Source organism: Polypterus senegalus, unplaced genomic scaffold, assembly GCF_016835505.1.
Source record: "Polypterus senegalus isolate Bchr_013 unplaced genomic scaffold, ASM1683550v1 scaffold_1654, whole genome shotgun sequence".
Classification (NCBI taxonomy): Eukaryota; Metazoa; Chordata; class Cladistia; order Polypteriformes; family Polypteridae; genus Polypterus; species Polypterus senegalus.
Window position 1 is genome coordinate 1 of NW_024380329.1, and position 13,552 is coordinate 13,552.

Consider the following 13,552-nt stretch of genomic DNA (forward strand, 5'->3'; position numbering starts at 1 on the left):
CCTCCCCTTTACCTCCATCTCTTCCTTCTCTCTCTTCTTTTTCTTTCACTTTTGTCTCCGTGTCCGGTTCGAATCTTAAAAACATCTAAAAATATTTTTAATAAAGTTTTGGTATCAGGCGTGACGTCAGCAGAAGCTGTAACGCTCCACCTGAGAGAAAAACTGTAAGGCTAGTCGCCAGCATTCAGACATCAATTCTGATTGCTTCACAGCCGAACAGAACACGGTATAAAAAATAAATAAATAAATGGCATGCTACTTCACTATTGGCACACAGACTTATCTTACTCAACTGGAAGAATCCTAACTCACCTCTTTTAAGTCAGTGGATAACTGATGTTATATACTATATGAAATTGGAAAAAATCTAATTCTCACTTAGATCTGTGAAAAACCTTTTTAAAACCTGACAGGATCTAATAAACAACATTTTATAATAAGCATTTAAATTTGTGAAAAGGATTTTCTTCCCTTTTTTTTCTACTCTTTGAATTTTACTCTGTCTGTTGGCCTCTCTCTTTTTTTTATGGGTGGGGGGTTGATTTGATTTGAACTCTGTTTTGTGAAGTTTGACTTGCTTGTATGGAATGTTACTTGCTTTTAATAAATTCAGTAAAATGTTCAAAAAATAAACAAACAAATAAATGACATGCTAAAACCAAAAATCCTCCAGGTGGAACAGTGAAAGCCTTAAATGGCATGCTACCAGTAAAGACTTCCCTCAAGACTCAGGAACAATTATCTCTCAAACGATGGAATTTAGGATAGCAAACAGTAATAATAATATATTTTGTTTAATCATGCCTTTCAAGTCATTCAAGGACAAATTACAAGATAAAACCATAAAATAGCATCAACACTGTAGATATATTTTCAATTAAAATGTACACAACCAAATTCCATCCTTTTCATAAATATTTTATGCATCAACATTGCCTATTACTGTATAATGTTTTATCCTAAGACATACCATACAGCATTAGGAACATAACTTGCCATTAATAACAAAGAAACTCACTGATAAATTCTACTTGAAATTACTGTTAATATAAAATCATGCATCTAAGTAAGTAAAATATATCTCAAATGGTTGTTTTAATAACAAGTTGACATTCTTTTTTAAGAAGTCTATTGTTCTTGGAGTGGTAATTGCTAACAGACTAACAATTACTAAGTATAATCCTGTTTTATTTCAAAAGTGGTTATGCCACAGGTAATAAATATTTATGCTTAAGACACTATGCGACTTTACCTTTGCATGAATTCTTCAAATAAAAAGAAGATCTGTTCATAAAATAATTCAGTGGCTGCAATCTCCGTGCAAACATTTTATAAACAAACTGAATAGGCTACATAAATAGGGGCATTTGTCCTTGTTTTTATCAGAGTTGATAAAACTATTGAAAAAAGTTGAAAAAAATGTTACAAGTACAGCACAAAAGCTATTCAGTTTGCATGACAAATTTGAAATGTGTTATGGTAGATGTTCATAATCTGTAACAACTTTTGAAATGCAGTCATTCACAGTATGCATTACTCTAGATGTACATAATCCGTAACAACTTTTGAAATGCAATCAGTCACAGTATACATTAGTCTGTGTCTGAGTAGACTATAGCCTGCAATTCTAAACACATGTTGACAGACACCTTCACTCAGGGGGAAGGAGAGGGTGTTGATCTATACAGTAATCCCTCGTTATATCGCGTTTTGACTTTCGCGGCTTCACTCTATCGCGGATTTTATATGCAAGCATAACTAAATATATAACGCAGATTTTTTGCTGCTTCGTGGGTTCTGCGGACAATGTGTCTTTTTACTTCCTGTACATGCTTCCTCAGTTGGTTTGCCCAATTGATTTCATAAAGGGACGCTATTGGCGGATGACTGAGAAGCTAACCAATCAGAGCACGCAGTTAAGTTCCTGCTTGCTGAATGCAGTTTTAACCAGGAAGTCTTGTCTCGCTCATTCAGCATCAACACGTTTCGCTGTGTAAAGAGTTAACTTTTGTGCAATTTTGTATTTATCTTTGTGCATAGTAAAGCCCTTCATTATGGCTCCAAAACGATCTGCTCCTGCTACTGCTTCAGGGGCTGCGCCCAAGCGCCAACGGAAAATGTTAACAATTACCGAAAAGTTAAACGTTTTGCATTTGTTGAAGGAAGAGAAAAGCTACACCACTATAGGACGCCATTACAGCATCAATGAGGCTACGATTCTTTTTATTTAAAAAGTAGGAAAGGAATATAAGATCTACAGCCGCATGTATTTGTTTATATTACATAGTACTGTATTTTTCTAGCAACAAAGACCGTCCTATTACTAAGACTGTCTATATTATGGCCATCAATTTATACAAAAATTAGGGTTCAAATACCCATATTAAAAATAAGTCAGTTTTCTAATGCTGGTTGCATGATAGTCTCTGTATGTTTATTCTTAATGGGCCTTTCGATGCTTCTTTATTATTAATATTTTTAATTTTTGTGACAGGATACATCTGCAAAGTAAACTTGCTAATGACTTGCGCAGTGATGCAGTCTTTACTTTTTTATACATGAAAAGTGGTGGCTCTGAGGCTAAGGATCTGTGCTGGTATCCTGAAGGTTGCCGGTTTGAATCCCTGTCACTGCCAAAACAGATCCTACTCTGCTGGGCCCTTGAACAAGACCCTTAACCTGTAATTGCTCCAGGGGCGCTGTACAATGGCTGACCCTGTGCTCTGACCCCAAGGGGTATGTGAAAACTAACAAATTCTCCTAATACAAGAAATTGTATAAGGCAAAATAAAGAACAAAAAAAGTCACACTATAAGAAAAAAGCGTCATTTCACATGACTGTAAGGTATATATGAAACCCATACAAAACTGCTTGTAATTAGCTAATCACATTAAACATCCTTGTGTAACCCTTACCAGCCCGTTCTCCAACAGCCCTCTGCTCAGCAGTGTGCTTTTTCAGGTCGGAGTAGCCAACTATACTTTCCTGACACTAAAGTCCCCATTTTATAGAGCATTTTAAAAGCTGTTGTAATAACAATAAGATAAAAATTAGAAATAGAGCAGTTATTCTCAATGATACTCAATAAGAAAGGAAACCAATCTTTATTTGCTACAATGAATGCTTAACGGTTTTACAGCCCCATTTCCAAAAAAGTTGGGAAGCTACGTAAAATTTAAGTAAAACAGAATGCATTAATTTGAAAATCATGTAAACCCAATATTTAATTGAAAATAATACAAAGACAATGTAGAAAATTTTATTGCTTTTTTTTATGTTTATGAGGACAAGAGGAGCTCTCTCCATGGCATAAATGCAGAGAAGTTGTGCTTTCTTAATTACAACCTCCTTTTACTGGAATTCGATTATTTCTTTGACCAAGTTAATTATATTAGCTACTCTTATACAATAACTGAGTTTTATTGTTTAATTCAAGGTTTTGTAAACAGCATAGAATTTGAGAATATAATTTGATTAGTTTCTCAATTTTGAGTATTGTCTTAATTATACTGATATTGTCTAATTAATTAATAATTTAATTAATTAGACTATCAGTATAATTAATTGTAATTTCTTAGTTAATATTGTTATTGTTATATATTGCTATTTGTAAATGTAAAACATTTATTTGAAAGTTTATGTACTAGAGTTTTGGTTTTTTTTTAGCAGGGGATGGGCTATTTTTCAGCCTCTAATATCAGTTATTGGAAGACATACTGCCTTTTTATCATTATTTCATGTAAATTCTCTGCTGGAACTCTTCGTATCTTGTCATTGAAGGATGGAAAAAAAAGTACTAATTTTCATTCATATAACCTAATCTGTATTATTACTGTGTTGTACTTACTAATCTAACAATTCAGGGTAGCTGGAAAATTGTCTGAAGTAATTAATGGACAATAAGAAAGGAATTAATAAAACAGATGCTATCATAGACAAAAAGAATAGATAACATTAAATACAGAACTTTTTAAAGCTATTTGGTAGAAAGAACATATCCTATAGCAGGAAAAGACCCTTCTATTAATACAGGTGCATCTCAATAAATTAGGATCATCAAAAAGTTAATTTATTTCAGTAATTCAATTCAAAAAGTTAAACTCATATATTAAATAGATTCTTTACACACAGAGTGATATATTTTGCTGATATTTTCATTTTGCTGATTATGTTTTACAAGTAATGAAAACTCAAAATTCAGTATCTCAGAATTAGAATATTCTCAAATTAGAGTATTACATAAAACCAACAAAAAAAATATTTTTAATACATGGTCTACTGAAAAGTATGTTCATGTACACACTCAATATTTGGTTGGGGCTCCTTTTGCATGAATTACTGCATCAATGCGGTGTGGCATGGAAGAGAATAGTCTGTGGCACTGCTGAGGTGTTATGGATGCCCAGGACGCTTTGATATCAGCCTTTAGCTCATCTGCATTGTTGGGTCTGGTGTCTCTCATCTTCCTCTTATGTCAAGCTCGTGTAATGGCCAATTAAGCACAGTGATACCATGGTCATTAAACCAGGTATTTGTGCTTTTGGCAGTTTGGGCAGGTGCCAAGTACTGCTGGAAAATGAAATCAGCATCTCCATAAAGCTTGTCAGCAGAGGGAAGCATGAAATGCTCTAAAATTTCCTGGTAGACGGCTGAGCTGACTTTGGACTTGATAAAACACAGTGGACCAACACCAGCAGATGACATGGCTCCCCAAATCATCACTGACTATGGAAACTTCACACTGGACCTCGAGCAACTTTGATTCTGTGTCGCTCCATTCATCCTCCAGATTCTGGGACCTTGATTTCTAAATGAAATGCAAAATTTACTTTCATTTGAAAAGAGGACTTTGGACCACTGAGCAGTAGTCCAGTCTGTTTTCTACTTAGCTAGGGTAAGATGCTTCTGACATTGTTCTCTGGTTCAGGAGTGGCTTGATACAAGGAATGCAACATTTGTAGACCATGTGAATCTCCCCCAAATTCTTGAATGTGCTGTGTTTCACAGTCCTCTCCAGGCTGTGGTTATCCCCGTTGCTTGTGCACCTTTTTCTGCCACATTTTTTCCATCCACTCAACTTTCCATTAATATGTTTGGATACAGCACTCTGAACAGCCAGCTTCTTTAGCAATGACCTTTTGTGGCTTACCCTCCTTGTGCAGGGTTGTCCATGACTGTCTTCTGGACAACTGTCAAATCAGCAGTCTTCCCCATGATTGTGTGGCCTACTGAACCAGACTGAGAGACCATTTAAAGGCTACAGACACCTTTGCAGGTGTTTTGGGTTAATTAGCTGAGTGGAGTGTGACACCATAAGTCCACAATATTGAACTTTTCCACAATATTCAAATTTTCTGACATACTGAATTATGGGTTTTTCATTAACTATATGCCATAATCAGCAAAATTAAAAGAAATAAACACTTGAAATATTGTCTCTGTGTGTAATGAATCTATACGAGTTTCACTTTTTGAATTACTGAAATAAATTAAGTTTTTGATGATATTCTAATTTATTGAAATGCAACTGTATTTCCAGCAATTACTTTAACAGTACTCAGTCAATTTAGGAAATGTAACAGAGGGCAATTTCTACTTTACACATGAGAAACCTCATTCTAGTAAAGACGAATGAACAACCGAGGTTTAATGGAGCTTTTCACTTTGTCAGAAAATGGAAAGTAAAGAAAATAGACTCAACTGCTCGAACATATGAGGAAACATAGCCACCTGTCATCCCACTCTGAGCAGAAACTCTTGGGACTCGAATTCTGTATAAGCCATCTACTGAGGCCACTTCCTAGAAAAAAGTAAAACAAAGTTTGATTATGATCTCAAAGCAAAAAAAAAAAACAAAAAACAAAAAAAGAAACACAACACCACAAAAAAACATAACTTAGATGTAAGTTGCAAATGTATAGGACTAATTATAAAAAAAATCTAGCCGAGATTCAGCTTGCAAATTAAACACGTCCAAACATATTTGAAAATAAATCCAGAAGTTATATGTTTTTCTTTCTCCCAGCACAGAAATAAATGCATTTAAAATGAGCAAACACAAAACTACCTACCATACAATCTACCTATTCATTCATTTTCAAAACTTGGTTAAATCAATTCATTATTAAAGATTGTGGGTCTTCCTTATAAATATACAAGATCCTTGTTTTATTATTTATTTTCTTTACCAAAGTAAAAAGGAGAAAAATTCTACTCTTGCAGTAGCCAAGTTTAAAGTTCACTTCATTACCCTCAGTTTGTTACGCTCCTCCTCTGTCAGCTGATTCTGAGACTGAATGATACCAGTATCTCGACTTGGTTTCAGCTGGATCACAGCTCGATTCTTGAAATCAACGCTGTCATCTAAGTGACAGAAGAAAACAAAAATATTTTAATATCATTTTGAGAGTCAACGTTAATCTTTTTAGATCACTGCGCTAGTTAAACATTGGGCATTCATCAATTCCTACTAAAGCATTATAGTCGTCTGGAGAAGACCGGTTTTTACATACTGTTAGTATTTTTTTTGTTTATTTTACAAACCAACGATAACAACTTCACAAATTTGGTAGATAAGGAACTGTGATTTTTAGTACAGAAATGCACCATTCAGTATCCTCTCTAAATTCTAAAAGATGATTAAACTTGGTTGTGGTTGAACCCAGTCTTGGAAATCAAATTAAAAATGTACAGCCTATGTATCTTGCTGTCATCAAAACACAACTCTGCCAAAGATAAGCCAATATAAATTACACTGATGTGCAAGAGGATGGCTATGCGGACGGCATATACAGCAATACATTGTTCCACATATTTCTTTAAAAAAATTATATATTTTATCCACTGTGTCACAGAAATCATGACTGGTATTAAAAATTATAACAGCAACCAATGTTAAGAATATCATGGGACACAGTTAATTTACATTGATATATTATTAGAGGATAAGCCAAAGAACAGTGGAAATAATGTTGTATAATGACAGCCTCAATGGCATACAGTAAGGAAATGATTATTTGAATTTATCTGATGTTTTCACATGTGAAGAAGATAACCAAAACAGGGAGACAGCTGGTCTTATTAGGCTTTTTAAGCTTAATAAGCATCATGGGAAAATTAGTGGAAACAATTGTTAAGGTAATGATCCTCTCCTTAATTTCACTTCAGTTCATGTGTAGAGCAAATCGTTCAGTGGAGGATGAAGTTAATTTATGCATCCACTATATTCTTCAGCACCTAGATTTGCCTAACACCTGTGGATTTCTGTTCAGCCTTCAATACCATTGTTTTAGAGTGGCTTCAGAGTAAACTAATCCAGTTCGCTTTAGACTATGGTGTCTGCCAATGGATTATGAGTTTTTTGACAGGTAGGAAAGAATATGTAAGACTGGGCCCATATATATCAGATCCAATGTCAATTAGCATAGGCTCCACCCAAGGCTGTGTTCTTTCACCCCTCCAGTTTTCATTTTATAGAAATGACTGTAGATCCATGGGCAAATCAGTAAAAATCCTAAAGTTTGCAGATGACACACCTGTAGTGGGTCTCATTTCCAATAATGATGTGTCTTCCTATCAAAGAAAGGTGGGCTGCCTTGTAGAAAGGTGTTTTTGCAACAACATGGAGCTTAATGCTATTCAGTGGAAAGGAAGATTGATTTTCACTGACAATTAACTAACTATCCAACTTTGCAAATTAATGGCCAGACTGTGTCTGTGACTGTGTTCAGTCATTTAAATTCCTGGGGACTACTTTCACTAATACATTAAAAAGGGACAAGCACATCACCTCCATCATCAAGAAAGCCAGGGAGAAACTGTTCTTCCTATGCCATCTTAAGAAAAATGGCATATCAAGGTGTATATTGTTAAATTTTTACTCGGCCATCATTGGAAGTTATTGTGACCTCCTCCATCACCATTTGGTTTCCTTATGCCTCCTCTCTTTCTACGACTCAGTTGCAGCAGGTTATCTGTTCAGCTGAGAAAATCACTGACTGTTGTCTATCAACATTAAAAGATCTGTTCATCGCCAGAGCAAAAAAGAGAGTAGGAAAGATTGCATCTGACTCTACCCACCCAAGCAGCCATTTGCTCATTAAATTGCCATTACAGAGGGGGTACAGGTTTATTGCGACCTGAACTACATGCCATCTCTGCAGCTACTTTCCTCATACTATTCAGATCCTAAATAAAATACATAGAGTTACTCCTAACAGTTTTTGCAACATATAACTGGTAAATGTGCGGTTTGTCTATTTGTAATTATTTCATACCAGTAACGGCAGACTGCACGATAACATGCAGTGAATACACTTGACTTATAGTTTTCCTACTCTTTGTATGCGTTTAGCATTCATTTGCTCAGAGTTTGATGCGCTTGCTGCTACCTGAGCAGCTCTTCTTTTCTCAACCCCAGTAGTGCGCTTCTTCTCTTCTTCCATCTGCATCTTTTTGCGTTAAAACTGATTAAGTCAGTTTTTGTGTTGCAATTACATAAAACATTTTTCTTAATTTTTTCACTTAAACTGGTACTTAAGTGTTCAATCTGCCTCAAGAATATTAAGATATGAAGAAGTAGAGGACGTGACGGTGAAGGCAGTAGGGATGCTCCGCACGGTTGCCCTGCTGCCCACTGCCAAGAGCTGATTCAACAATAAAAAAAAAATAAAAATAAGAAGAGTAATAAAAATCATCACCGAAAGTTGACAGTAGAGATCATGCAGTATATGTGTACCAAATTTCAGGTAAATAGTTCAAAGCGACAGTAGAGGTCATATAGTATATGTGTACCAAATTTCAGGTAAATAGTTCAAACGGTTTGTGAGCTACAGGTGATTTAAAATCCAGGACTGACAAACAGACAGCAACGGTAGCACATTATAGAAGACTTGCTCAACTTGCACTAATTGATATCTATAATATTTTGTATAGTTTTGTATCTATTTGAGTTAATTACTGAAGTTTGTAAATGTTTTTTTTCAAGAAATTGTTGTACTTGCACAGTGTCAGGTTAATGGTGGGTCAAAATTGTGTTGTTTTAAGTTGGTTATGTTTTGTATTCCATGTTTTGCACCCAACCAAATTCAATTCTGGTATGTTGCATATGCTAATAATAAAGTGATCCTGAATAACATGTTAGTGAACAGTTGATATGGGTTTAGACTGGGAGATATTATTTCACTAATAAGTTGGAATTCTACAAAAAGGCAACAAATGCATATGATGAGAGGCGCAAGTGATATTATTTGTCTTGATTTTAGTTTATAGTGAGAACAATGTTTTCTGAATAACCTGATATTAATAGTCATGCCCATAAAGGACCACTGCTCTTTTTAACATACATAAATGATCTTGATTAAAGAATAACCCTTCCCCCTCAATTTCCTTATACTTGGTGCTGTTTGCAAATACAGTGGGTCCGGAAAGTATTCAGACCCCTTTCAATTTTTCACTCTTTGTTATATATATTTGCTAAAATCATTTAAATGAATTTTTTCCCTCATCAATGTACACACAGCACCCCATATTGACAGACAAAAAAAAGAATTTTTGAAATTGTTGCAGATTTATTAAAAAAGAAAAACTGAAATATCACATGGTCCGAAGAATTCAGACCCTTTGCTGTGACACTCATATATTTAGCTCAGGTGCTTTCCATTTTTTCTGATCATCCTTGAGAACACCTTCATTTGAGTCCAGCCGTGTTTGATTATACTGATTGGACTTGATTAGGAAAGCCACACACCTGTCTATATAAGACCTTACAGCTCACAATGCATGTCAGAGCAAATGAGAATCATGAGGTCAAAGGAACTGCCTGAAGAGCTCAGAGACAGAAGTGTGGCAAGGCACAGATCTGGCCAAGGTTACAAAAAAATTTCTGCTGCACTTAAGGTTCCCAAGAGCACAGTGGCCTCCATAATCCTAGAGCTGGCTGTCCGGCCAAGCTGAGCTACCGGGGGAGAAGAGCCTTGATGAGAGAGGTAAAGATGAGCCCAAAGATCACTTTGGCTGAGCTCCAGAGATGCAGTCAGGAGATGGGAGAAAGTTGTAGAAAGTCATCCATCACTGCAGCCCTCCACCAGTCAGGGCTTTATGGCAGAGTGGCCTGTCAGAAGCCTCTCCTCAGTGCAAGACACATGACAGCCCGCATGGAGTTTGCTAAAAGACACCTGAAGATTCTCTGGTCTGATGAGACCAAGATAGACCTTTTTGGCCTTAATTCTAAGCGGTATGTGTGGAGACAACCAGGCACTGCTCATCACTTGTCCAATACAGTCCCCACAGTGAAGCATGGCGGTGGAAGCATCATGCTGTGGGGGGGTTTTTCAGCTGCAGGGATAGGATGACTGGTGGCAATCGAGGGAAAGATGAATGCGGCCAAGTACAGGGATATCCTGGACAAAAACCTTCTCCAGAGTGCTAAGGACCTCAGACTGGTCCAAAGGTTTACCTTCCAACAAGACAGACCCTAAGCACACAGCTAAAATAACGAAGGAGTGGCTTCACAACAACTCTGTGACTGTTCTTGAATGGCCCAGCCAGAGCCCTGACTTAAACCCAATTGAGCATCTCTGGAGAGGATCTGCAAGGAGGAATGGCAGAGGATCCCCAAATCCAGGTGTGAAAAACTTGCTACATCTTTCCCAAGAAGACTTATGGCTGTATTAGCTCAAAAGGGTGCTTCTACTAAATACAGAGCAAAGGGTCTGAATACTTAGGACCATGTGATATTTCAGTTTTTCTTTTTTAATAAATCTGCAACAATTTCAAAAATTCTTTTTTTTTTGTCTGTCAATATGGGGTGCTGTGTGTACAGTACATTAATGAGGAAAAAAATTAATTTAAATGATTTTAGCAAACGGCTACAAAATAACAAAGAGTGAAAAATTGAAGGGGGTCTGAATACTTTCCGTACCCACTGTAAATAATAAACATGCCTCAGTAAGCTAAATATTTATCATAAACTCAATTTAGTTATCACAATCACATTTTCAGGTTTTCCATGATGTTCTCAATGTAAGTTCTTATCTAGAAAAACATTTCTTTTTAGACTGTGTAAAATATTCTTTGTTCCTGGTGCCACTAGCCTTTTTCCAGTTTGCTGGGGCAGACCCCTGGACCCTGTTTTGGGTATATTTTGCTCATGTGTGTACAAGTGCAGCCTGATCATTTTAGCTCCACTTTGGAACATGAAGGCTAGAGTCTTTTTAACCAACCCATTGGTTGATTTTTATGGTGCAATTTAAGGGTGTTGTGAGAGAATAATTTATGTATTTAAAGGTAACCTAGTTATTATGCATGGTGTGTTTTGGTTTGTGGTGCACATTTAAAAATATATAAGCATTTGCTTGGAAAAGGCATGAAGAAATTGATGCAATGGGTGGGTAAACATAAATGTCCTAGATGGGTTAAGAAGTGACAAGTGTCATGTGTCATGTGCACAGTAAGACTTGACAGCTGTCACATACATAGAAAAATTCATAAAAGAAGGACAAGAGCTAAACTTAAGAAATATTTGAGAAGGACAAGGATATAGTGGAATGACACTTTTATTGTGGATATGTAAGCTGGCTCTACTCTCTGCTGGAAACATCTCCTAGCCAATTAGAGTATGGGTTTGTAAACTAACGAACCATTCAGAGTAATCTCCGGTTTCAATTTTCTATAAATGCGTGACACTTTCTCATTGTTCTGTGACCATTCCGGGACACCTCTTCTCAGGGTGCTATCCCTTAGCAGAGTGCTATAATAGGGTGCTCCATCTTCAATAAAGAGAAATTAGAGACACATTAACATCTTCCTCCTACCTGTTTTCTGACTCAGAGATTTTAGGAACAAACTTCCTTCCTTAATATATTTACAATTAATTCTAAATCAGTATAAATACCAATGTTGCCAAGTGACTGCTGATATAAAAGATATAAATCTCAAATCATATGCAAGTTAAACTATTTTTTTTTTAGCAGATTTCAAGACAAAAAAAATGGAAAGGGTTTAAGCTGTAGGTTAGCATGGGATCAACTCAAAACAATAGGCGTTTAGTGTGTGCAAAGAAGTAGAAGCAGGCAAAGAGAGCTTTTGCCCTTTTGCTCCACAGGAGGTTTCTTTCCCCAAGCTCATCTTAGGACATTTTTATTATGTTGTGATAGGTATATTGTCCCAGTCAAACTCCCTACCTGTCACCGTCCACAGGGAGAAACTGGCCAATTAATTGGAAGGCCTTGAGATTCATGTGAAGTGTTGTTGCGACATTGCTCCTAGCACCAAAATTCTTTTGAAGCACATTACTCAAAAGTGCAGTTTTGGCATTAGGTCCTTATAATGGACAGTAAAAAAAGATGAAAACTGCAAGTCTGAAAATGATACAGCTTGTTCTACAGTATTAATCTAGTGTTAAAACATTGTGTCTTATTATATTACAATTCATTTAATATGATGTGATTGTTATTGATCTTCAGAATGTTTTTTCAAAAGTGAAATGACTTGTTTTCACAAACGTTATGCACAAAAAGTGCACTTTAATTTGTTTTGAAATGTTTCTTGTTGTGTGCAATTAAGCAGATTTGAGTAACTACCGTTTTGTTACATTTAACTTAGTTGAGACATCCCTCTGTTTTGAATACAAGTTTAAAAATTGTTCCAATAGAAATCACTAATGAATATAAACAAGAATGATTAACGTAGGCATATGTTGTAGCCTGCAGGGACTACAGGAATTAAATTAAATCAAGTGTTTATGAAGTACTTTAGAAGAGATTTCAGAATACTAAGGTATATTTCACGTATTGCAAAATTGCCTAAAAATATTGAGAAATTATTTATAGCTCATATCACCCAGCCCTGCATTGCACGTAAGCTTTTGCGAGGCATATCATATCTAGCAGATTTTAAAAGACATAAAATGATGGGTCTGATAGCTGTAAGTCAACAACAAATCTCTCTAACTACCAGGATGCAAAGTTTTACTTGGTAATAACTATACACTCCAGAATTATTGTTTATTATGTGTCAGATTTTAGGTATTATTCATTCAAAAGCCCATGTTAGTCGAGATGTATTATTGTCTTAAATTAAATTACTGTAAAAGGCTAAAGTGAGATTGCGTTGCCCATTGTATGCAGGTTAAAAATTAGTTATAGAAAGTTATTTAAACATGTTGATTTTGGATTATCATTATTTAACTATCTTTAAAAAATGTGACTCAAGAAAAATAACAAGCAAAATTATGTCCATAAGCATACCTAGCTCAAAGGAATGTTCTAAAGGAATCTGAAGACCACCGACTTCCGCTTCCAAAGGTTCACCTAACTGAGAAAAAAAGAAAACAAAAATGATTACGTGTTGATTTTCAAACATTGTGGAATCCTTAAATGTGTCATAGTAGATAAGCAAACTTTAAAAAGTTGGAATTATACACATGGTGTAACAATCAGGTGCATTCACTGTAGGGATGCTCCGAACAGGATTTTTTAGTGCAGATACTGATCACTGATATCATGTTACTGGATCGGCCAAATCTAAAAAGGTCTTACACTAAGCCCTTGC

The 13,552-nt window shown here is 35.8% G+C and overlaps 1 protein-coding gene across 1 annotated transcript; it reads right to left on the reverse strand.

The window, feature by feature from the left end:
• Positions 1–5,660: 5,660 nt before the first annotated feature.
• Positions 5,661–13,315, reverse strand: emc10 (ER membrane protein complex subunit 10; the record flags this gene model as incomplete). Its single annotated transcript, XM_039742740.1, has 3 exons — positions 5,661–5,801; positions 6,252–6,364; positions 13,249–13,315. Coding segments are annotated over 3 exons (321 nt in total), but the record flags the coding sequence as incomplete, so codon positions are not given.
• Between the last annotated feature and the right edge of the window lie 237 nt (positions 13,316–13,552).